The following is a 24,420-nucleotide window of genomic DNA, read 5'->3' as shown; positions in this document are numbered from 1 at the left end:
TTGACTTCCACACTCCATACCCCAGCGTCCCCTGCCCTGTCCTCTCTCCCTGCCTCCCTTCTTTCTTTCCTGTCCTTCCTCCCATGTATACTGAGTGAGTTTCTTTGTGAGGTACCACGTGCCTGCTGGGCACACAGATGAGTTAGAGGTATGCATTCCAGGAGGGGAAACACCCCACTGTAGTGTTGCAGTAGTGTTTTGTCCACGTCTCACTATCATCCTGGAGCACTGGGGGAGGAGGACCAAGGCCTGGCCACTGTTGACCCCTGCTCTCTGTGGCCCCTAGATTGAGGGCTAGACCTAGAAGGCGTATCACTTTTAAACTGCTTTCTCCACCAGATTTTGTCTCCAAGCACCCTGTTGAGTTGCTGAGGACACTGCAAGGAAGGTGGAGGGGGCTTCCCCAGGTCACTGCAGGGGCTGAGGCTGGGGCTGGGCCTGGGAAGGCCCCAGGGGGCCTTGAGCACCCCTGTCTAGGTTCCACATGCAGATGGTTGGCCAGCGAGCCTGGCCCTTCAGTGGCAGAGGAAGTGTGGAAGGGGTGAGCTGGTGGCAGAAATCAGGGCATCTCCGAGGCAGGGGTCTCGAACTATGCTGAGTACCTGCGAGACTGCCAAAAATGCTGATTTTCAGAACTAATCCTTAAATGAATGTGATTCAGGACATACATTGGGGCCTAGGACTCCACCCTGTAACTAGCACAGTGGGGTCCTCCCGCCAGGTCCACTTTGGGAATCACTAGCCTGGTGGCCTCAGGCACTTGCTTTCTCTCTGGCCACCTTCAGAGGGACTGTTTCCTCTCTGGGCTGTGCCGCCATCTTTCTCATCTTCTCTACTCAGCCTAGGGTTCCAGTCTTGAGGATTTTCCTAGGTGCCAATGCGGGAGGTCTGTGCCCTTCTGGTCCTGGGCAGTGACTGGATGTTGTGGCCAGCCTCCCCTCTGATCTGGTGAGGGTGCCCTGGCCTGCTCTCTGCCCAATCCAGACCTGTGGATGACCAAGGACCCATGTAGCCTCTATCCTTGGGCACTGTCTGAAGGGGTGGGAGTGGGGGTCAGGCTCTGGCCCTGTCTTGGGGTTCTAGAAAAAATAAATGATGATTTTTTTGCTTTAAATGTGGCTGCCCACAGCGTCTGGTTCTATACCCCTGATTCCAGGATGCATTTTTAGCCCATGCCCATGTCAGGCTGGCTCCTGTGAATCCGGGCTCCCTGTGCGGTGCTGAGGACAGAGGAGCATGTATAGTTATATTTTAACTATATTCTAAAATAGAATATAGTTAGTGTGCTTTGAACTTCCTTGGAAAGTAATTTAATTAATAATCTTTAAAAGTTTTCATGGCACGCCTAAGATCCTCTTACAGCACACTGTGAGCCACGGCACACCAGTTGAAAATCACTGCCCCACTCTGACAGTCTTCCCCAGTTGGGGGCTCTGGCCCAGCCTCCCTAGTCTCCAGGGCCCTGAGGTGGGCTGGGGTGGGGCCAGTCAGGAGAGACAGGTATGGGGCTTAGGACAAACTGGGTCTGGGGCCTCCAGCTTGGCAAGTGGAGAAGAGCTAAGATTGAAAGACATTCTGTTCTCTCCCTCCCTCCTCTCCGAGCCCACTCAGTCCACCTCCTGCCTCCTGACACTCAACAGGCCATCTCATTTCTGGGACTGAATTCCCAGCAGCAGGGCTGGAGCGACCCCAGAGGCCATGCTGCCTGAGCTGTCTCCTCTCCCTGTCTGGGAGCCCAGACACAGTCTTCTGTCCATGCCCCGTGCAGGTTCTGAGTGGTGGCTTCAGCTCTGTCAGTGTCAGGAAGGGAGAGCACAGGTGTAAGCTGTGCCTTCTCAGCTCCTCTTAGGCATCAGAGGACAGGGGAGGGACAAGGGGGAAGGGGCAAGGCACAACTCAAGGACACTTGCTTTCTTCTGCCAGAATGAATACAACTTTCTATATAGATTCCAGCTCAAGCTTCTTTAGGTCTCCTTCCCTATTTAGAAAGATGAGCTTTTCCCAGGGAGGACCATACCTCTATCCCCTCAGCAGGTTCCCAGCAGGGGAGAAGGAAGAAGAGGCAGTAAAGGCCCAGGGTGGGGGACTCAGGTGCAGGGGGGGGGCAGGCTGAGGAGGGGTGATCCCCCTGGGCAGGCGGGCGAAGCTGCTGGTCTCTGCTTTGCTCGGCTCCTCTGTGAGTGCACATCTGATAGAAACAGCTCCTGTCCAGTGTTACTTCCAGTTCCTATCTCCAACTACGGGGTCTCACTGGAACACAGTGGACAGAGTAGATGATGGGGGATCCCCGTGTCTGTACTGCTGTTTTGGGGTCCTTGAACTTCTTGGCTAATGTGCATGTTTAATTCTCTGTTGGCTGTGGCTGCTACCTGCCTAGGAGCTGATAACTAATCCTTCTCAGCAGGTGAGTCTCTTGGGGCTCTGAACACTCCAACTTTTAACCACTAGCCTGCCCTGTACTGGGCCCAAAGAAGAGGGCTCGTCCATTCCAACCCCTGCCTTATTTCCCATCCATACAGGGCAGCATGGGGAGGGGCCTCAAAGAGAAAGAAGAAATGTAGAAGTGGGAGGTAGTTCAAACAGACCTCTGGCAGCAGGGGAGGTGACTATCTACTGGAGTGAGGAGAAGGTCTATTGTGTTACACACCGGGCCTAAGGCAAGCCCTTCCTGTAAAACTGCTCAGGCTGGGCACTGCACATTTCCAGGGGCATGATTCACAGAGCTTATGATATGAGTGGGGGCCCTGGAATTGTACAAAATGCAGCATCTCTTTGAATGGACAGTCCTGAGTAAGAATAGTACACTAGACAGCCTTCTGTCTACCTAGCCAAGGGCCCAAGAAAAGGAAGGGGGTGAAATCTTTGATTTATTGAGAATATGCTTGCTGGAACCTGGGAGGAGAGACTTCTACATGGAATTCTGCCTCAGTTTCTACGCCCCTGACCTTGTGGATGCCCTCTACCCTGGGCATATCAGGCCATCCCTGCTTGGAACCAACTTCTCATCATAAGCCTGGGGAGGGCTTTTGGGTGGGGTCGTGGGAGTAGGGGTTGATCTTTGGGGCATGTGGTAGGCCATGTCCCATTACCCAAAGCCACGGAGTACAGTCATACCCTCTCTACTGGAGCAGCCCCTTCCCTGATTGGTCCAGTGAGGACAATCTCCACAGAGGGGCCTCCTCCCTGTCCTCCCCAACCCATTCTAGCCCATGGTAAAGTCCCAGATACTAGGATCAGTTATCAGCCACCCTCCTCTTGTCTGTCTTATCTTTTACTTTCCCTTTCTTTCTCCCCCCCCACACCAGGAACACGCCTGGGTTTGCAGGGGGTGGCTGCTGAGGGGTGGGCAAGAAGAGGATTGGTGTAATCCTCCAGGGGTCCCAAGGCAAAATCAGAGTGACTGATTGTCAGCCTTCCACTTGATTTGTCGGTTGCAGAAAGAGTTGGGCTCCACTGAGGACATCTACCTGGCCTCCCGCAAGGTCAAAGAGCTGTCCGTCATTGACGGCCGGAGGGCCCAGAACTGCATCATCCTTCTCTCCAAGTACGCGCTGGTCCTGTGTCTGTGGTCCCTCCCCCAGGATAGATTACTGGTGGGGGTAATGTCCCCGCCAAGAACCAGAGGCCAAGATGGGGCTAGAGCAAAGGAAGGTGGTGGAATTGATGGCCTGGGGTAGAGAGGTGGAGAGGAATGGGCTGGTGGCAGTCTCTGGCCTCCCCTTCCCTATTGTCTCCTGGGATGGAAGGGATGGCTCTGATCTAGAACCTTCTCCTGGGAACAGCAGTGTGGGGCTCTGTAGATAGGAAACTGCCCGGTCACGAGGCCCCTGACCAGCCTGGTCAGCGTCTGGCAGCTGAGTTGCTCTAAGCCCACAGAAGGCCCCTCTTGGCTTAGGCCACAGAGCAGCATGATCTCAGCCCCTAGGTATTTCCCATGGCTACAGAACAAACAGGGCAGTATCTGTGTTAACAGCACAGCTTCTGTGCGGGCCTCCTGCCGGAGCAGGTCAGAGGACACTGCCTCCCATGCTATTCTTAGTGCTGCCCCAGCTGCCTCGGGCACATCTATCCCCTTTCCTCCCACACAACCCCGGGCCTCAGTTTCTTCCACTTGATGGTGGGGGAGACTTCTGAATCCTGAGGGTTCCTCATGGCCATACATGTGGAGGGGATGGGAAGGGCCATGGGTGGGGGGCTCTTCCTCTCCTGGGTGGCAAGGTGGTTGAGATAGCTGTGTGGGAGTTGAGGCGCTGTCAGACGCTGAGAGGCAGCCCGTGTTCCCAGGAGGAAGTGGCCGGAAGTTGCCCCCAGTTGCTTACTGATAGGCCTGTCCTCCCGTGGAGTGCTGGACATTCTTCAGGAATGAGGAGGAGAAGAACCAGAAACCCTTTTCCTATCTCTTTAGTATCCACTGAGGACATTCCTTTTACTCCCAAATCTCCCTATCAGCTCTGACAGAGTCTCAAGCAAGAGACCAGAGACTCAAGCCTCTATTTAGAGACTAGAATGCCATTGTCAAGTTTATAGAGTGAATCCTGTTAGTCTACAAACGCTTTCCAGAGCAGGCAAAGAGGAAGCATCATCAAATATACTCCTGGTTCCTCTTAGGGAGAAGGGGGAGGCTGAGGCTGTATCTTTTGGAGAATGTTTGGTGACTGTCTTAGACATAAGAGCCAGGCCAGACTGCTCAGGGAGTGGGGTTTCTCCTTAGGTTGAAGCTCTCTAATGAGGAGATCCGGCAGGCGGTGTTGAAGATGGATGAGCAGGAGGACCTTGCCAAGGACATGCTAGAGCAGGTGAGGACCCCTGTGGGAAGGGAAGGGGAGCTGAACATGAGGGCAGCCATCCCCCTCCTGACAGCCCCCAGAGAGGCTGAGACTCTTAGGTCAAGCAGCAGTCAGGCTGAAGGAGCTGGGGAGAAGATTTATAGAAACTTTCCTGGACCCACCTTTCTAGGGGAGGGCTAGAAAAGACTACGTCTTTTCCAGGAGTCCTTGAGGTTTCTCAAAGAAGATTTAAGGCACAGTCTTCCAGGGGTCCCAAGGCAAAATCAGAGTGACCAATTGTCATATCTTCCGCGAATTTCTTCCCCCTCAATTTGTTGTGTCCATTAAAAGAAAATCTAGAAAACACAAACAAAACTACCATCAGTTGGACTTTATTAAAATGAGGAACGTCTGTTTATTGAACCGTGCTATTACTGAGAAGACAAGCCACACAGCAGTTTTCTGTTGTACATGTATCTAACAAAGATCATATTCAGAACAAAGAACTCTACATATCAATGGGCAAATAAAGAAGAAACCAACTTGAAAATGAACAAAAGACTTGCACAATTCATGAAAGAGGATTTTCAAATACCTAATAAGCCTATGAAAAGGTGTTCAGTACTATTAGTCATCCGAAAAATATAGTCGACCACAATGAGGTGACACCACACACCTACCAGAGTAGCTAAAATTAAAAAGACTGACATTTGTTGGCAAGGATATAAAGCAATTGAAATTTTCATGTAGCACAATCATTTTGGAAAACTATTTGGCAGTGCCTATTAGGGCTAAACATATAACTTACCTTATGACTAGTACTCCCATTATTAAGTATACATTCTAGAGAAGCCAGTATAATACTGAATAAAAGACACACACAAGAATCTAGTTGACCCTTGAACAATGTAGGAGATAGGGTCACCAAGTCCCCATAGTTGAGAATCCCCATATGATTTTTGACTTCCCAATAACTTAGCTACTAATTGCTTACTGTTGACCTTACTATTAACATAAGCAGCTGATTAACAAAGTAAGCTAGAGAAAAGAAAATCATAAGAGGAAATACATCTGCTATTCCTTAGTGAAGCACATCATCATGAAGTTCTTCTCATGGGTCATCTTGCTGAGCAGGCAGAGAAGGAGGCAGAGGAGGGTTGGTCTTGCTGTTTCTGGGATGGCAGAGGTAGAAGAAAACCTGTGTCTAAGTGGACGCACACAGTTCCACTCTGTGCTGTTCAAGGATCAGCTGTATCTATAGCAACTTTATTTATAAAATCCCCCCCAAACCAACTGTCCATCAATAAGAAAGTGAATAAATAGACTTGGTACACTAAAAAAATAGAATACTGCTGAACAATAAGTAAAAACAAACTACTAATATGAGGTAACCTTAGACGTTACACTGAGTGAAAAAAAACAGATGTGAAAGGGACTGTGTAGTGTGAGTTCAGGAAAAGGTGAATTTAACTAGGGGTCATGGAGTGCAGTTGGGAACCTGTATTCAGCTGAGTCACTTACTGAAGCCATGCAGGGTAACTTTCTGGGGGGATGAAAATGTTCTGTATCTTAATCTGAATAGTGATTCAATGGATGGAGAGTTTTGACAAAACTCCTTGAACTGTACATTTAAGATTGGTGCATTTTATTTTAGGTAAATTACACCTCACTGAAATTGGTTTAAAAAGGAAAAAAATCATTGAGCTGAGCAGTTAAGAATAGTTTAATTCACTGTTTATGCAAGTTGTATCTTAATTTTAAAAACTGGGGGAAAAGAAAAGAAAAAAGTTTAGAGTTGGGTGCCCTCTTTAGGCAGATGAAACACAGATGGGTTCACACAGGAGGCACCCCTCTCTGCCAAGGGCCACTCCCATCCTGAGCAGAGTCGGTGTGTGGCTTGTCACTCCCTGCACCCCATCTCTGCTGCTCACCAGTTGCTTATGTGACTTGCACCTGCTCTTTGCAGCTCCTCAAGTTCATCCCTGAGAAGAGTGATATTGACCTCCTCGAGGAGCACAAGCATGAGATTGAACGGATGGCCCGCGCTGACCGCTTCCTCTATGAAATGAGCAGGTTGGGGCTGCGGGCATGGTAGGGGTACTGGGGTTGGGGGTGGGGTTGCTGAGGGAAAGGGGAGGGATGTGGGCAGGCTCGAGCAGAGGCTGGGGTGGGAGGGTGGGGGCTACCTCATGATGTAGCTGGCCTTGTCCCCAGGATTGACCACTACCAGCAGCGACTACAGGCCCTCTTCTTCAAGAAGAAGTTCCAGGAGCGGCTAGTTGAGGCCAAGCCCAAGGTGGAAGGTAGGGCTGAGGGTTGGGGGAAGGCCTAGAGGACAGAGGCGTCTGGGAAAGCCAGGGTGGTGGGAGCCAATGCATAGGGCCAGAGGACATGCCTGTGTTATTCTCAACCTAAAAGAAAAGCCAAAGTCAAAGACAAAGTTTGAAACTGTGATTATTGTGAAGATGTGCATGTGTATTCCCTATGACTCAGCATTTAGACTCTGCAAGGTGGGGCATCGATTGACATCTGCCCAGATGGGAACAGAGATGTTGAGAAGACAATGATGATAGCCAGCACCTAGGACAGTGCCTGGCACAGATCAAACTTATCAACCTTTACCCTATTAGAGAAGTGCTAAATTCATAGAAGACCTCTGGACTATTGTTTTACCTGTGAGCTATTCAGAAAGATCCCTGGAAGCAACTGATTTTCTAAGTCAGGGAACCCCTCCACCCAGGCCTGTTTCCAGATGAGAAGTTTGTAATTCAGTGAGAACCATGTGCTAAGCACTGTGTGAAGCAATTTACAGACATGGTCTTCTTTGGTCTTGACAATTCCATGGGCTGATGCTATCATTGACCTCTGGTTCTCTCTTCCATGTTAGCTGCCCGAGGCTGTATTACTGGTGGATGGAGGAGCCAGGATAGGAATGTCAATGCTGTTCTTCAGAACCAATCCCTTCCCTCTAATCCTCCTGTGTTGCCCAGAGGCTGCCTGAAGGGATGGCAGGAGAAGGAGGGGCATATGGAGCTTGGGGGAGAGGCTGGCAGTCAGGAAGAGGTGTGCACCCCAGAGGGAGCAACCAGGAGAGGCTATGAGGTTTATTTGTGTTGAGGACAGGATCTGCAGGGCAGAAAAAAACAGCCGGTGTCCAGGATGCTGAGGGTCCCCAGCTGGGGGCAGAACAGAGCATGCTCCACCCCCACCCCTGGTGCTGGACACCAGAGGTAGTCAGCACACCCTGAGATGCCCTGTCCAGGGCATTTTGTGGAACCCACTGAGCTCCTTTGGAGAAGATTCTGGGGATAGGTGGTGCATGTAGAGCTAAAGGCAGACATTTTCCATAGTCAGATCATGTTCCCCCTCATGCCACACAAAGGCACACACAGTGGGGACTGTAGGTGGGGATCAAATGCACACACAGCAGGGACTGTAGGTGGTGACATAGATAATGGGTCTGAGGGAGAAGGAAAGCTATCAGTAGTGACTGTAGTCTCTAAGGTCTGGCGGCATCTCCTGCCCAGTGATGAACAGATCTTCACCTTCATCACGACTGTTTCATCTGCTGCAGACTGCCTGTGGAGCACAAAGCACAGTTAAGGGGTATAGCCCAAGACATGTATTCTCAAGGGTTTGTGTCTTGGGTTACAAACAAGCAAATGTGGACAATTGCCACTTGGAGCTATGGAACCACAGGTGCTCAGCCACTGGAAAAGTTTAACCTCAGATAGCTTCCTGTTCCCAGAAGTCCACTGCTAAGCTCTCACTACAAACTAATCAACTTCTTTTGCTCAGGAAAGCATCTCCTTTGATACCAAAGTCGGCAGAGTGAGACATGTTTGGGATGGCAAAAGTTGCTGGGGAAAGTTGTCCTGTAGCTCTGGTCTATCATACTCTGCTGCACAATGTCTGCTGTCCTCGAATAGTCCAGAGGTCTCTTCCTTCTAAGAGCTGATTGTAGAATCTGATCTGTGTGCTTTCGTGAAGGTGGAGGCAGAGGATTGTGCAGAGTTACAATTCCTATTCTTCCTCCCAGATCTACTACAAAGTATTCCTGGGAGAGCTGAGATCCCAGCTGGGTGATGCACTATTGACACCTGCCCTCCCAGCCTCCAGCAGGGTCTCCGGGTCAGTTCACCAAAAGCCAGTTTACCAAATTTGACACATTTACCCGTTCTTCCATAAATATATTTATGAACTTATTCTTTTTGAGCATATTCTTCTTATGAATATGTTTATTGCTGAATATACCAAAGTTACTGATTCTTATTATGAACATATTCACTGAATATAGTCAAGATGAACATGGTTGCAAATATAATATTCTTATGAATATATTCATGAATATATTATTCTTATGAATATATCTAGTGTCAGGATTGCATATGGGGGTTTTCCCATTTACACTGATTTCCTTTGAACTCTTGTCATTTTCTGTTTTGCCAACATTTTAGCATTTTTAGAATGTTTCCTTTGCAAATTTTTCAAATAGCATATCAACCTTAGAAAAACTACCCCAATTGATATAAATTGTTACTAACTTTTCCAAGTAGATTTTTTAAATAAACTTTTTATTGAAATGCAACATGCTTATAGAAAAGCACACAAATCATAAGATTTCTACTTGATGAATCTTTGGAGTGATGCACCTGTGTAACTGACACCCAGATCAAGAAATGGAATATTTCCAACCTCCCGGAGCCGTCTCCATGTCCCCCTGCCCAACCTTTACTCCCTCTCCCTCCTTTCAAAAGGTAACAACTATCTTCTAAATTTGTCCTATCTGTTTTGAACTTCATGTAAATGGAGTAATATCGTATGAGTAATTTTATGCTGACTTCTTTTGCTCTATGTTATGGTCATGAGTCATTCCTAGTGTTACATGTAGCAGTGGGATATTCATTTTCAGTGCTGCATTTTATTCCATTATCTGAATATACAGGAAGTTACCCATTTGATTCGTAATTTTTTAAAAACTAGAAACAACCAAAATATCTATCAAAGGTAATGCTGCTTTTGGGTCACAGAGCATGCACATGTTCAACTCAGAATCTGCTGACAAACCTTACTTGTTACTAGTTTTCACAGCTTCTTTTTCAGTTATTTGTTTCTAACTACTTTTGAAGTTTTCTGCAAGCGTTTAGTCAAGCGGTTTTCATTTTATCGTCACAGCCATAAGGAATGTGCAGTTTGGCATAAGCCAGAGGTCACAGGATAATTTGGTCTTCTGATCACCACATTCAATATTCAGAAAGCATATTCCATAACTAGTAACCAAATATTGGTGCAGGATTTGTATATCAGTCCTGCGACTCCGCTGTAAATATACAGCAGCTGAGGAAGGCCCAGAGCATGCAATACTGATGCTTTGGTTACTCTTTGCTTCATCTGTGGTACTAGCAAACATGTCACGTCAGGCATTGGGGGAAGACGGTGAAAAATGCCTTAAGGTTGGAATAATCCTGAAAATGATAGTCAACAGGATGTCAAGTAACTTATTTCGTCAAATCTAAGACATCATCAACTGTAAAATACATCATTATTTTATAGAACAAAATTAATATGGGTATTTTTATAATTGATGTTACTAATTGATGGATTGTTTTCTCTCTAAAAAAATCAATACAGCATTTCAAAATAGGCAGTAGCAATCCCATAATATGTAAAATGCTGAAATTAAAAATTTTAGGTGCTACATTTAGAAAAAGTAAAAGAATTACATTCTGAAGATATTCATAGAAAGAAATTATATTAATTATTTTAAGATTAATAATCTTAAGATTAATCTTAAGAAGCAAAGATCTTCTTAAACATCTTCTCAGGAAGAGTTGGCACATTGTGAGAGTGGGTTCTCTGGTGAATTGGCCCTGGTGAGTTGTCTGCTTCCCCGGGAGGCAGGTGGATGTGGGATGTGAAGTAGATGGGTTTTCTGAGGAGCAAGGATAGTTTTGGCTCTGCTGAGAGTTGAAGACTCTTGATGGCCCCTTCTCTGGAAGGGGCATCTTGCAGGGGGAGCCGCTGCCCTGGCCTAGTCTGTGCAGGGCTCTCACAGGTTCCTCCTTCCCCAGCCATCCTGCTGGCCTCTCTGGAGCTGATCCGCAGCAAGCGTCTAAAGCAGATGCTCGAGATTGTCCTGGCCATCGGCAACTTCATGAACAAAGGGCAGCGTGGGGGTGCCTACGGGTTCCGGGTGGCCAGCCTCAACAAGATCGCCGACACCAAGTCCAGCATTGATAGGTAGGGACCACCCAGTCCTTAAACTCCTCCCACCCCACCCTGGCCTCTCCACTCCTCCCTCTCATCCTTCCTCTGTTTCCCACTCTGAGATGTGTAGTCTGCTTCCCTTAACACCTTAACTAACTTCCCCCTGACTCTCATTGCCCATTTCCTCTGTCCCTTATCTCTGACTGGACTTCCATCCACAGAAACATCTCTCTGCTCCATTACCTGATCATGATCCTGGAGAAGCATTTCCCTGACATCCTGAACATGCCTTCAGAGCTGCAGCATGTTCCAGAAGCTGCCAAAGTCAAGTGAGGGGTCCCTCTAAGACTTGCTTCTACTGGTGATCAGCTGTACTCTTGTCTGACTGTCCTCCTCCTGGGCCTACTCCGGGCTGACTGGGAATGGCTGGCACCTCAGGGTCTGCTTCGGGGAGAACCAAACAAGGACAGTTTGCTCTTAAATCCTTCTTTCAGGGATGCTTCCAGAAAACACCAGTAGAAGAGTGGGGAAGTGGGAATAGAAAGAATAGAAAGAGATGGAAAGAATGCCATTAAGGAGAATGTTATTAAGCCCATTACCACTGTGGGCAATTGGGGCTTAATCCTACTAAGCAACACTGGGAGATAGTGAAGAAAACCCCCTTAAGTTACCTCACCCAAAGGGCGAGGTCGCCCGGGAAATCATGCAACTTCTCATACCAGTCTTGGATGAGGGGTTCTGGTGCAGAGGGAGAATAACTCTTTGGCCTTGGGTATAGGCAGATGGGGCTGGGCCTCAGAAAAAGTGCTCACATCTCTGGAAAGTCAGGGCCGTGCTCTACAATGATAGTCCATGGAAATATGGGCAGGGCATCAACAGCATCTGCTCAGACAAGAAATCAGACCCAAACAGATAGGTTGACAGAAACTACCTCTTGGAAATGCAGCGGCAAATGACTAACAGGTACTGAATGTCACTATATGCAAAATGCATGTGAGAGTTTATAAGCATCCCTGGTGGTAATGAAAATAAATTAATGTAAGTTGGAGGCCATAGGTTTGGAAAGATAGAATACAAGCTTCACTACTGTTATTTTATAGACACACAGACAGAAGCAGGTGAGGGGAGATGATTTGTCAGGGCCACATGTAGCTCAGCTCCACTGACTCCCAGGCCATTGTGTTTTACACTGTCCTCTCCCTGGACCAGCTTCAGCTCCCCAAGTCTAGACCTAATGACCTTCCTTCTCCTTGTCTCCTCAAAGCCTGGCAGAGCTGGAAAAGGAAGTGGGCAACCTCAGGAAGGGCCTGAGAGCAGTTGAGGTGGTGAGTACCTTATCTATGCCTGCCTGGGTTGAGGGCCGCTGCTAGGAAAAGCTGCTCATGCCACCTGTCGTTCCTCAGTGGGGTGACGGAACACCTGGCAGCAGGCACAGCCTTAGAAAAGGGTGATTGGATTATCTGGGGCTTAAACTTAACCCCCTACAAAGAGGACAGCAGAGACTATGTCCATGTCACTGTCCTACATGGTGTCTCCTTGCCAGTGGAGTGGAATGAACCAGGAGTCTGCCACATGCTTCAGCAAGGTGCAGCCAGACGGGAAAGAGGATCCTCATCCCTTGAAAGCTGCCCCAGTGTGGCAGTGAATTGCTGCCCCTAGAAGCTTCTTCCCTATGGCTCTCTGCCTCTTCCCTGGGCCAGTGGGGGACCCAGGTGCTAACTCATTGCTGGAGGGAGTGGTGATCTCCACTACTTCTGTTCTGATGGCTTCTTAACTGATACTATTTCTGGCCCTGGGCTTCCAGAAAAGCACTAGTAGAAGAGTGAGGAAGTGAGCCAGACTGAGCCAGTATGGGGATGTCCCTGAGCCTTTGTACATTCTACCTCAGAACTGGAGACCCTTCCCATCGTCACTGTGGAGGGAGGGGTATGTCAGGGGGATGGCTTTGGAGGCAGAGGTCAGGTTAAATCTGAGAAAGAATGTTTTTTTGCCACCATGGAGAGGGAGGGGCAGATTATTTCTAAATTTCCAATTTTATAGTCCTATAAAGTGCTAATCAAAGTGTGGCCCATGTGTATTGGAAGTTTTAGCCATCGCAATTAGGGAAGAAAAGGCGATCAAGGGTATCCATATAGGGTCAGAAGAGATCAAACTTTCGCTCTTCGCAGATGATATGATTGTATATCTGGAAAACACCAGGGATTCTACTACAAAACTCTTAGAAGGGACCAAGGAATACAGCAGCATTTCAGGTTACAAAATCAACATTCATAACTCGGTAGACTTTATATATATCAACAATAGTCAAGCTGAAAAAACAGTCAAGGACTCTATTCCATTCACAGTAGTGCCAAAGAAGATGAAATTTGGGGAGTTTATCTAACAAAGGACGTGAAATATCTCTATAAAGAGAACTATGAAACTCTAAGAAAAGAAATAGCTGAAAATGTTAACAAATGGAAAAACATACCATGCTCATGGATGGGAAGAATCAACATTGTTAAAATGTCCATACTACCCAAAGCAATATACAATTTTAATGCAATCCCTATTAAAGCTCCACTGTCATACTTTAAAGATCTTGAAAAAATACTTTGTTTTATATGGAATCAGAAAAAAACCTCTAATTACAAAGACATTACTCAGAAATAAAAACAAAGCAGGAGGAATCACTGCTATCAGCCCTCAGACTATACTATAAATCGATAGTGATCAAAACAGCATGGTACTGGCACAAAAACAGAGAGGTAGATGTATGGAACAGAATAGAGAACCAAGAGATGAATCCAGCTACTTACTGTTATTTGATCTTTGACAAGTCAATTAAAAACATTCAGTGGGGAAAAGATTCCCTATTTAACAAATGGTGCTGGGTGAACTGGCTGGTGACCTGCAGAAGACTGAAACTGGACCCACACCTTTCACCATTAACTAAGATAGACTCTCACTGGATTAAAGATTTAAACTTAAGACATGAAACTATAAAAATACTAGAAGAAAGTGTAGGGAAAACTCTTAAAGAAATCGGTCTGGGTGAATATTTTATGAGGAGGACTTCCCGAGCAATTGAAGCAGCATCAAAAATACACTACTGGGACCTGATCAAAACAAAAAGCTTCTGCACAGCCAAGAACACAGTAAGTAAAGCAAGCAGACAGCCCTCAGAATAGGAGAAGATATTTGCAGGTTATGTCTCCAACAAAGGTTTAATAACCAGAATCCACAGAGAACTCAAAGGTATTAGCAAGAAAAGAACAAGTGATCCCATCTCAGGCTGGGCAAGGGACTTGAAGAGAAACTTCTCTGAAGAAGACAGGCACATGGCCTAGAGACATATGAGAAAATGCTCATCATCCTTAAGCACCAGAAAAATGCAAATCAAATCTACTTTGAGATATCATCTAACTCCAGTAAGATTAGCCCATATCACAAAATCCCAAGACCAGAGATGTTGGCGTGGATGTGGAGAAAAGGGCACACTTCTACACTGCTGGTGGGGATGCACAGTAATACGTTCCTTTTGTAAAGATGTTTGGAGAACACTTAGAGATCTTAAAATAGACCTGCCACTCGATCCTACAATTCCTCTACTAGGTATATACCCAGAAGACCAAAAATCACATAAAGATATTTGTTCCAGAATGTTTATTGCAGTCCAATTCATAATTGCTAAGTCATGGAAGAAGGCCAAGTGCCCATCAATCCACAAATGGATTAATGAATTGTGGTATATGTACACCATGGAATATTATGCAGCCTTAAAGAAAGATGGAGACTTTACCTCTTTCATGTTTACACGGATGGAGCTGGAACATATTCTTCATAGTAAAGTATCATAAGAATGGAAGAAAAAATATCCAATGTACTCAGCCCTACTATGAAACTAATTTATAGCTTTCATATGAAGTCTATAACCCAGTTATAACCTAAGAATATGGGGAAGGGGGAGAAGGACAGGAGGGGAGGAGGGAGGATGGGTGGAGGGAGGGTGATTGGTGGGACCACACCTGCAGTGCATCTTACAAGGGTACATGTGAAACTTACTAAATGTAGAATGTAAATATCTCAATACAATAACTAAGAAAATGCCAGGAAGGCTATGTTAACCAGTGTGGTGAAAATATGTCAAATGGTCTATAAAACCAGTGTATGGTGCCCTATGATTGCATTAATGTACACAGCTATGATTTAATAATAAATAAATTTAAAAAAAAAGTGTGGCCCGTGGACCAGCAGCACTTGTGTCAGCTTTAAGCTTCAGAAATTCATCTCTTTAGCCTGCACATGAATCACCTGAAGGTCCTGTTAAAGTGTGGCCTCTGCCCATTGCTTCTGGAGTGGGGTCCCAGAGTCTGCATTTCTCACTATTTCCCAGGAGGTGCTGCTGGTCCTGGACCACACGTAGGGTCGCAAAGCTTTAGAGAAAGAAGATGGCAGTGGTGCGCAAGAGAAGGGTAGTAGCAGGATGCGCTGGCTGCTAACTCTCACAGTCACCTTCAGATTGGGAGGTTTGGGGTGCTCCTTCTTCTAAAAGGCTCAGTGTTCTGGGAGGGAAAGGGTGGCAGATGTGGTGACCCTGCATCCCTGATGCTTATCCTGACACCTGTCTAAGCAGCATTTCACTCTCCCTCTTCAGGAGCTGGAATATCAGAGGCGCCAGATGCGGGAGCCCAGTGATAAATTCGTCCCAGTCATGAGTGATTTCATCACAGTGTCCAGCTTCAGCTTCTCAGAGCTGGAGGACCAGCTAAATGAGGCCAGGGACAGGGTAAGGATACCTCCAGTCCCCACTCAGACCCCAGCCTCACCCCCACCCCTATTGCTTTCCAATTCAGCCTTATCTAAACAGATGCCTTCACCCATTACTGCCACAGATGGCTGGGAAGGGACAGATCCAGAGTCACAGAACTTGGAGAAAAAAGTTTCCTCACTCCCACAAGACAAGTAATAATGGCAGACTGTAAAGATCAGTCCTTTTATCAGGTGTCAGGCACCAGGTTACATGTTTGAATGATTTGTCTCACCACCTATGTCATGGATTTGCTGAAAGGTTATTATCCCAGGTGACAGATGTGAACGCTAAGAATCTGAGGGGTTAAGTAACTAGAACTGGGGTAGACTCCTGACTGCTGCTCAGCCTTGGACTTAGCGAGCAGCGCTGCCTCTACATGCTTCTCACACTCAGGTGTACATGGACCCTAAGTTTGGGGGTCTTATTAAAATTTAGATTTTCATTCAGGAGGCCTGTGGTGGGGCTTGAGATTCAGCATTTCTCCCCACATGGGCACCTGCTGCTATCCACAAAGCACACTGGAGCAGTGAGGTCTTTGAGTGGTTTGAATAAGAGGTAGTAGCTCTCAGTGGAAGTCAGAACAGTACCTGGCACATGTAAGTATAGCTAGTCCTTCAGATCTGTTAACTAATTTAACCCCATAACACACTATGAAGTAGATTCTATTATTATCCCCATTTTACAAATGAGGAGACTGAGGCACAGAGGGGTTAAGTTATTAACCCAGTTAACTAGATGACCTCTAAAGTCCTCTTGAGTTCTTTCCAGGCTATTCCTGGCCTTAGGAAGGGCTTCCCAACGTCTGTACCTCTAGATCCCATGCCTGCCCCATAACAGGGGTGCCTCTGAGGTACACTGTCAGCTGGTCCAGTCCCCCACCTCCCCATGTGTCAGCTACAGTCTTTCCCTGGCCTCTTCCCTATCCCCCCATGGATAATGGGGGTCTCTGCGCGCCCTTCAGTCCCGCCCCTCATGGCATCAGTCCCCAGCCTTGGACTGGGCTCTGCTCAGGTCAGAACCCAGCTAACCTCTGGGGCTGAGCCCACCATGCTCGGGCATGACTCTCGGCCACCCGTTCCCTCTCTTGACAGTTCACCAAGGCCCTGATGCACTTCGGGGAGCAGGAGAGCAAGATGCAGCCGGACGAATTCTTCGGTATCTTCGACGCCTTCCTGCAGGCCTTCTCGGAGGCGCGGCAGGACCTGGAGGCCATGAGGCGGAGGAAGGAGGAAGAGGAGCGGCGGGCGCGAATGGAAGCCATGGTGAGGACGCGGGCTGGCGGAGGCGGCCCCGGGAGAACGGCCGGGTGTGCGGGGAACGGGAGGGCCGGTCCGCCCGGCCTGAGGGAAAAGAGCAGAGCGGGGCACAGGAGGGGCGCCTGGGAGCTGGACCGTGGGACAACTGACACAGGCCCCGCAGCCCAGCCGGCCCGTCCTCCTGAGGGGCTCCGGCCTCTTGTCCTCGCAGCTGAAGGAGCAGAGGGAGCGCGAGAGGTGGCAGCGGCAGCGGAAGGTCCGGGCGGGCAGCGCGCTGGAGGAGGGAGGCGAGTTCGACGACCTGGTGTCGGCCCTGCGTTCCGGGGAGGTTTTCGACAAGGACTTAAGCAAGCTCAAGCGCAGCCGCAAGCGGTCAGGGAGCCAGGCCCTGGAAGTCACCCGGGAGCGGGCAATAAACAGGCTAAATTATTGACCTGGGACTGGCCGGGGAACAGGGAGCCGGAGGGGCTGAATAGAGGCGGAGGTGATACGTGATTTGGTGCTCGGGTTGAGGCCTGGGCTGGGCCCCGGGCAGGGGATGGTGTGGGGCTGGACCAGGTGTCCCCCTGCTACTCACCAGGGGCCCCTCGCTTCTCCCCTTCACATGATTCCTTTTGCATCAGAGCCCGGGGTCATCTCGGAGGCTGGCTTAGACACCCCTGGCAGGCCCCAGGCCTCTGGCCAGGCAACCCAGGCTGAGGGCCCTGCCCCCCACCCTCACCAGGGGCATCCACATGTTGGCACAGAATTGTTCCAGATCTAGACTGGAGAGGCCCATGTTGTTGTCCAGATTTCATGCGCAGGGAGAGTTAGGGGACTCCCTGAGAGCCAGGGTGGGGGAATCCAGGCTCCCAGCTCTCCAGGAGGCTCGGCAAACACTGATGGGGGGGCAAATTTTCCTCTTGGATAGAAACAGGAGAAACGTAATATTTAGCTAGATCAGTTCTAGAAGTTTCCAAAAAACAACAAATGTTAAGAGGATGATACAGGGACCAAAGCCACGAGGACGGAGTAGCAGTGCCTGTTTCCTAGGTCACAAGTCCTTGGCCTCTCTCTCTGCCTCGTCTTAAGTCTTCATCCTACACTACCTGCCCACCTCCCTCTTACCTACTAATCCATCATGCAGAAGATTCCCCTTTGAGTTTCCACGACTATGCCTCATACCAGGTGCTTGAGTCTGGCAAGGGAGGGGGCTCAAGAAGGACTTCATTCACACCACACCTCATGCCTCAGGCATATCCCTACGGGTGTACCCCAAGTCCCCACCTCTCCATACAACCTGGCCACGGTTGTAAAGTGACCTCACATGTTGCCTAGGAATTCCCTGTAGCCCCTTACCAGAGGGCATCACTTGAATGCCCAGCTCTACTCTGCAGCCCCTGGCCTACCAGGTCATACAAATCACTCAGAACCCTATTCTCCAACACCTGCCTCAGGGCAGCTGCCACATTGGCTTCCTGCTCTGTCCAGCCTGCAGGGGTACACTTGGGTCTCGCTGAGGCTGGTGGGGAAGCCCGTTCCTGAGAGGCTCCTGAGGGCCAGAGCTGCCCTCCACGTTCACACGTCTAAGGGTGGTCCCTCCCTCAGGTTGGAGCTGAGAGCAGGCCCAGAAGTGGAGGAGATGGGGATGGTGGAGGGAGGCCAACTACCTGGGGGAGCACACTGCCTGAGGGCCCACTCCTCATCTCTGAAACACAGTTTGGTTCTTCAGCCTGACTTGCCTGGGACCTACTCTGGAGTTCCTCTCTACTCCCACCTTCCACTTTGTCCATCGGAAGCTGTCCTCGGTGGATGGGACAGCTGTATGTAGACAAAATCTCTTTCTTCCAAAAGGAGGGGCCTGAGGTCAATTCTAGGGCTTTTATGTTGAATAACATCTTACCAGCCCTGCCTCAACCCCTCCACCATCTCCTAGCCCTCCTGCCCTCTGCCCTGACCTTCATGTTCCCGACCTCGTCCCTGGCTCAGGGTTATTGCCGGTGCACAGACTGGTGGGCTGGGCCGCTCTCAGCTGCCTATCTTCTGCCTTTTGCCTATACCAGATTCCTGGGGGTGGGGCCGTAGTAGCTGCAGGGGCTGAAACACAGGGTTGGTGAGTCCAGTACGTGCGTTGGTTTGAGGAGGCAGGTGGCACGTGTCCTGATGGGAGGAATCTGCAAGCCTGGCCAGCACAGGTGTGAAGAGCCCAGCCTGGAGCCCAGGTGAGGGCAAGATGAAAGCTTCTAGGAAGAGTAGCTGCAGAGAGCTTCGCCATACCCATCTGCGCCCCTGAAAGCCCCACTGCAAGATGCAGGTGTTGGGATGATGGGGAGGTTGTGGGTGAGGCCTCTTGAGGTCCTCTCCCAAACTGGCCAGGCTGAAGTTGACCTAACCTCCACGGGGTAGGGAACAGGGGAGCACTCCAGTGTGACAAGCATCCCTAAATCCTGGCATTCCCGCCCCCTGAGGGAAGACTGGATATGCACCAGGAAAGACAAGGAATATGGAAGCTGTTCAAGAGACATTCAATCCTCAGAAAAGTAGTTTGTTTTTTAACTGTTTACAGAGGACACATACATCGTTCCAGAGCTCAGCCTTCTCACCCCCAAAGATTTTTTCTTCTCTATTTATTGTTTCCTGGATTTGGCTAGTGGCTCTGGTATTAGATGCCATTGCAGCCAGATCTTCAACAGTGCCTTGGACCATGGATCATAGCAGTCAACTCAGTAGAAAGGGGCTGCATAGGTCCTTGATGTGTTAAATGTCTCAGCTATTAATTAATGTGTTCCTTGGTCTTGTTTCCCCATGTCCTTCACACTTCTCCTGCCACCTTTGGGAACATTTTTCCAGCTGTCTAATTTTGTGTCCAATGTAAAATTCATTGTCAACCTAATGCGAACTGTTCCCTTCTCATCAGCAGCACTTATTCCTCCTCCCCTGTGTGGAAATAAAGTGTTTTAGGGCAGTGGGAGGAGAAAATTCTGCAGGTGGATGGGGAAGGGTCTGGGGCAGGCTCTCCCACCCCCATCCCATTTCCACCAACTGAAGAGTTGTGACCACCTTCCCCAACCCCTACCATGGATGCTCTCAAGCCAAGGCTGCTCTCATCAGCTGCCTCATGTGACAAATGAGGCTAGTGGACAAAACGTACAGTGTCCTTTTCACCTGCACCTTTTTTTTTATAAGAATATATTGTAATACTAAAAAATATTAAATCCATACCATCCTCACCCAGCATGTCTCGAAACTTGTGTCTTCTTCCCATGAGGGGACTTGGGGTGCACTGGGGAACTGGCACAGCCTGTGGTATGCTGGAGCTCCACCAGAACCCGTTCAAGCCATTTAGAATTATATTGGTAGCTTGAAACTGGTCAACGTGGGAGTATTTGTGTCATGGAAACTGTTTTTCAGAGAGCTGGTTGTTAAACTTCTGCCAGTACTCCTCAGCATAAGGCAGATGGAAGGCAGGCAGGACAGACCCACGAATACCCATCTGCATTAGAGGGCCCAGGAGGCCACGCCAGTGTTTGGGGATGTGAGAACCAGGGGCCTCTAACTATCCTCACCATTCAGCAGTGAACTTCAAACACCACCTCCCCCATTCAAAATTTACTTCAGATGGTGCATTTCCATGTCCTCTGACTCCACTTTATGTTCTTCCACAGGGGAACATACAGAGAATGTGCCCAATATACCTTTCCAGGATTTATCCTTCACTTCTCACCAGGGAAGTGCCTTTTGGGAAACTTGAGGGATGGGCCTGAAATTGTAGCAGCTCGGGGCCCTCCAGAGACACAGTCCTTGTTCTCACATCTGCGAGTTGGCATCATGGTTTTATTTGTGCGCTTTGAAGGTGAAGGCAATCTTCCCCTCCTCTTTCCCTGATATACTCCAGAATGAAGAGGAATGGGGAATGGCCTAGAGCAGGGCCAGGTGTGAGCTATGTGGTCAGTCAGGAGCCCTTAGGGCTGCAGCCCACGTGCATGTGTCCAGTGTAAGCAGAGGGCCTGGGGAAGGGTGCAGGCAGGATGGAGCAACTGATAAAGCTGAAAGCCTATAAGCCTGCCTGGTGGACACAGGCTCAGGTACAAGGCAAGATGGGAGAGAAAGTGGGACCGGGCAGGGCTGCAGCTTCACAGACTTGGGAATCAAAGCTACTGGGAGCAGCTGTGGCCTGTTCTTTATGCAAGCTTGTGCTTTCCCCTCCTCAAAGTGGGTTCCTCTGCTTAATGAGCCCTTATTCTTTCCCCAGGAAAGCAGAAGAGAAAACCCCAAATGAGAAGAAGTTGTGGGTTGGATTGTCTGAAACTGATGGTCTGAAATAGTCCACAAATAACAGAATGTAATTTTTCAGTTATCTAGCACTATTCACTGGAAACCTCCCCCCCCACCGCATCCCCCCCTCCACCCCCCCGTGACCTTAGTGTTCTGCAAGGCTCAGGGGCCTAGTGGCATCCTATGTGCAGGCATCCTATGACCTCACAGGTCGTCAGAGATCATCTAGCAGCGGACTAGTAGTAGAGTGGCCTGAGCTCGGGTCCCTACTGGTGAAGGTAAACAGTGACTGGGGTTAAGGGAACATGACGTCTTACCCTCTGCCCTAACTACAACCCATCTTTAGAGCTGGCTGAGCCATCGGTGAGAAGGGCAGGAGTGCTAAGCCCGATGGAAGTCTCCTCGCTGGCCCCCAGTCTTGCTGATGAGTTTGATCTCCCCCAGCACGATGTCCCTGCTGACAGCCTTGCACATGTCATACAGGGTGAGTGAGGCCACAGCAGCGGAGGTCAGGGCCTCCATCTCCACGCCGGTGGGGCCCCGAGCCTGGCAAGACGCCTGGATCACTACAGCATGACGTGTGCTGTCCAACTCCAGCCGTACCTGGACATGGGTCAGGGCCACATGGTGGCACAGAGGAATCAGGTGGCTGGTCAGCTTGGCCGCCTGGACTCCAGCTAGTTGGGCCACCACCAGGGCATCTCCCTTCTTTAGCTGGTTCTGCTGGACGAGTTTGAAGGCCACAGGCCCCAGGAGGACCACAGCTGAGGCCACAGCCACCCGCTCTGTGTCTGGCTTCCCGCCCACATCTACCATAGCTGCTTGTCCTTCCGAGTCCACATGGGTTAGTTGTTCTGAGGTTGACAGGGGTCTTGGGGGTGTGGCAGGAGCCTGGGACACTGAGCTAAGGCACTTTGAGTTGGTATCTGAGTCTGCATGGGAAGTGTAATGTCTCCAAGAGGAGCCAGGCCCCAGCCACTGCTGGGCTAGGGAAGGGGCCTGGGGGACCCCACATCCTTTCCACAGAGTTGCCATCTGGCTGGAGAAGCTCATTCTGGGTCTCAGACCCTGAACCTGGCAGGGGTCCCAGGAGGAAATGCTTGGATTGGCTGGTGGAGAATCTTGGAGCATCAAAAATAACTCTAGAAGGCAATAAAGAGAAAGAAAGAGTGAAAGGCAATTCTTTTTCCCACTTCTACTCCCCGACCCTCTCCCTGTCCCCCATCCTCAAGTTCTTTCTTTCACAATAGGGAAAGAGGAATGGAGAACAAAAAGCACAGACAAAAATGAAAGACACACAGACAGGAGGCACCCACCATGCAGGTTCACAGCGCTGCTCACCAGTGATGGCCGTGCAGCCTCAGGTGGGGTTTCTCCTGGGTGCCCTTCCTCACGAGAACCTTCTCGTTTCCCAGGTTCTCTTGAAACAACTAAGGTGTGAAGCCTGAAGCCTGGCTCAAATGAACTTTCAGTGTCCCTATAGCTGGGTCTCACCCTACACTGCCAATTCCAGTTAAGGCAGTCATTCAGTTCACAGACAAGGTACTAAGGGAAGTATTTCATCTATTTAAATCATGTCTTTCAAGTTCTCTCAAACACATCCCAAGTGCACACAAGACTGACAGGCTGATTCCAATGGCCCAGACGGTCTGGGGACTCTGTAGGTTTGTTACTCAGAGGGTGGTGATGGGCCAGCAGCACCAGCACCTCTGAGGACTCACTGGAGACACAGGATCCCACCCCAGACCTCCCAAATCAGAATCTGAAATAACAAAATTCCCACGTGATTCACACATATGTGAAAGTCTAAGGGCCCTGTTGCAGGCAACTCCCGGATTTGTATTATAGAAAGCAGATGACCAGGCTAGTTACTCAGCCTCCCTGAGAGTCACGAAATTCAGTGTGAAGCAGATGGGAACTTGTGGCTTCCACCATGAGCCCCGACATGTCAATGTCAGAGGTACGACCTCCCTTCAAAGGATATCATCAATGCACCCCTACTCCTTGCCATGAGGGGCACCAGCCCAACAAGAGGACCATGAGGCTGGGGGTGGGGAAAAGGATGATAAAGTCTGCCCCCGATGGAGTGCTACCATGGCTCATTGCTTCCCAGCAGTGAGCTGTCTTGGGGTGGTCTGTGTGCAAAGGTGGTCCCTGGACCCTCTCTGGCCCATTCGCTAGCCTGCTTTCCCCTGAGCCACTCCCCTACTCTGCTCCAAAAGAACCCTTTCCTCTAGTTTTTCTCACTGCTTTCCTTTGTCTAATGGTACAACTCAGGGGGCTCAGATCTGCATGTGAGCAAGGGATGGGTCTCCCCTCTCTAATCTGGGCACTGTGCCAGATGGGCAACAATAGCCCTACAGTTCCTAGGGGCCAGCCAAGTTCCCCAGAGCAGGACACTGCATATAGCTTTAAAAAAAAGTGTATCTCAGTTTGAAGCATCCTGTGCACATTAGCTGTGTCCTATGCACAGACGTTCCTTAGAGTTAAGACTAGAAAGTTGAAATCCTGGCTGTCTCCTCCCTGAAAACATGAGTAACATGATTAGTTTGTGGCCTGAAGCTCTGCCTGGCACAGATGCAGAGTAACACATCTACCGAGGGGGCCAGCAGTGTACACACACACACACACACACACACACACACACTCTTCCATGCTGCCAGGGGAAGGGACGTTTAAAATTGTATCCAAGCTGGAGATTGTAGGGCTGAGGAAAAGGTCTCTATTTTAACTAGGAGCTCCATCAACTAACTTAGTGATTACTAAACTTAGGGGACCCACTGCTCTTTTTTCTGGCAAGACAGAAAAATCGTTGCTGTGACATGTATACTGAGGGTGAGTTATCAACAGGGAAGAGCAGAAACAGCAAAGGCTTGAAAGGGGTATGAAAATATGAAGGAGGAATAGGATAAAAATGAAGAAAACATAGGATGAAATGCAGGAGCTGGGGGGTGACATGGCAGGGGCCCCACCCCACAGGATCTCCAAATGCCAAGGGTGAGTGGTTACGTACTGATGGGTCACCCACCGATGAGGATCATGGGCCGGTTCTTCATCTGGGAAATATTGAACATGCCTGGGGTAAGGGAAGGATCGGGTGGGGGGAGAGGAAAGCAGGGAAGGGGGAGAGAGGGCAGGGAGAGGA

General features: G+C 49.2%; 2 protein-coding genes across 8 annotated transcripts in view; one reads left to right on the top strand and one right to left on the bottom strand.

Annotated features, from left to right (window-relative positions):
* The window catches only part of DAAM2 (dishevelled associated activator of morphogenesis 2), a 107,933-nt gene extending 87,606 nt beyond the window's left edge, over window positions 1-20,327 (top strand). For all 4 annotated transcript variants that reach the window (XM_053601175.1, XM_053601176.1, XM_053601178.1 and 1 more), the window contains exons 16-25: window positions 3,438-3,544; window positions 4,712-4,796; window positions 6,733-6,839; window positions 6,981-7,069; window positions 10,838-11,006; window positions 11,195-11,302; window positions 12,238-12,298; window positions 15,610-15,741; window positions 16,857-17,027; window positions 17,233-20,327. In XM_053601175.1, coding sequence (XP_053457150.1) covers window positions 3,438-3,544; window positions 4,712-4,796; window positions 6,733-6,839; window positions 6,981-7,069; window positions 10,838-11,006; window positions 11,195-11,302; window positions 12,238-12,298; window positions 15,610-15,741; window positions 16,857-17,027; window positions 17,233-17,454 — 1,251 coding nt within the window. In that variant the 3' untranslated portion in view covers window positions 17,455-20,327. The remainder of the gene's footprint in view (window positions 1-3,437; window positions 3,545-4,711; window positions 4,797-6,732; window positions 6,840-6,980; window positions 7,070-10,837; window positions 11,007-11,194; window positions 11,303-12,237; window positions 12,299-15,609; window positions 15,742-16,856; window positions 17,028-17,232) is intronic.
* A 1,066-nt stretch (window positions 20,328-21,393) lies between these two features.
* Window positions 21,394-24,420, bottom strand: part of MOCS1 (molybdenum cofactor synthesis 1) — a 29,767-nt gene continuing 26,740 nt past the window's right edge. For 2 of the 4 annotated variants that reach the window (XM_053601179.1, XM_053601181.1), the window contains 2 exons: window positions 24,304-24,351; window positions 21,394-22,417 (listed from right to left, as the gene is read on the bottom strand). In XM_053601179.1, the coding sequence (XP_053457154.1) occupies window positions 21,657-22,417; window positions 24,304-24,351 (809 nt within the window). In that variant the 3' untranslated portion in view covers window positions 21,394-21,656. Of the gene's footprint in view, window positions 22,418-24,288; window positions 24,352-24,420 lie in introns of all 4 variants that reach the window. The other 2 variants (XM_053601182.1, XM_053601180.1) reach the window with 2 other exon arrangements.

Source organism: Nycticebus coucang, chromosome 9 (genome assembly GCF_027406575.1).
Source record: "Nycticebus coucang isolate mNycCou1 chromosome 9, mNycCou1.pri, whole genome shotgun sequence".
NCBI classification, from domain to species: Eukaryota; Metazoa; Chordata; class Mammalia; order Primates; family Lorisidae; genus Nycticebus; species Nycticebus coucang.
Note: the sequence above shows the minus strand (reverse complement) of the source record. Positions and strands in the feature narration are given on the sequence as shown.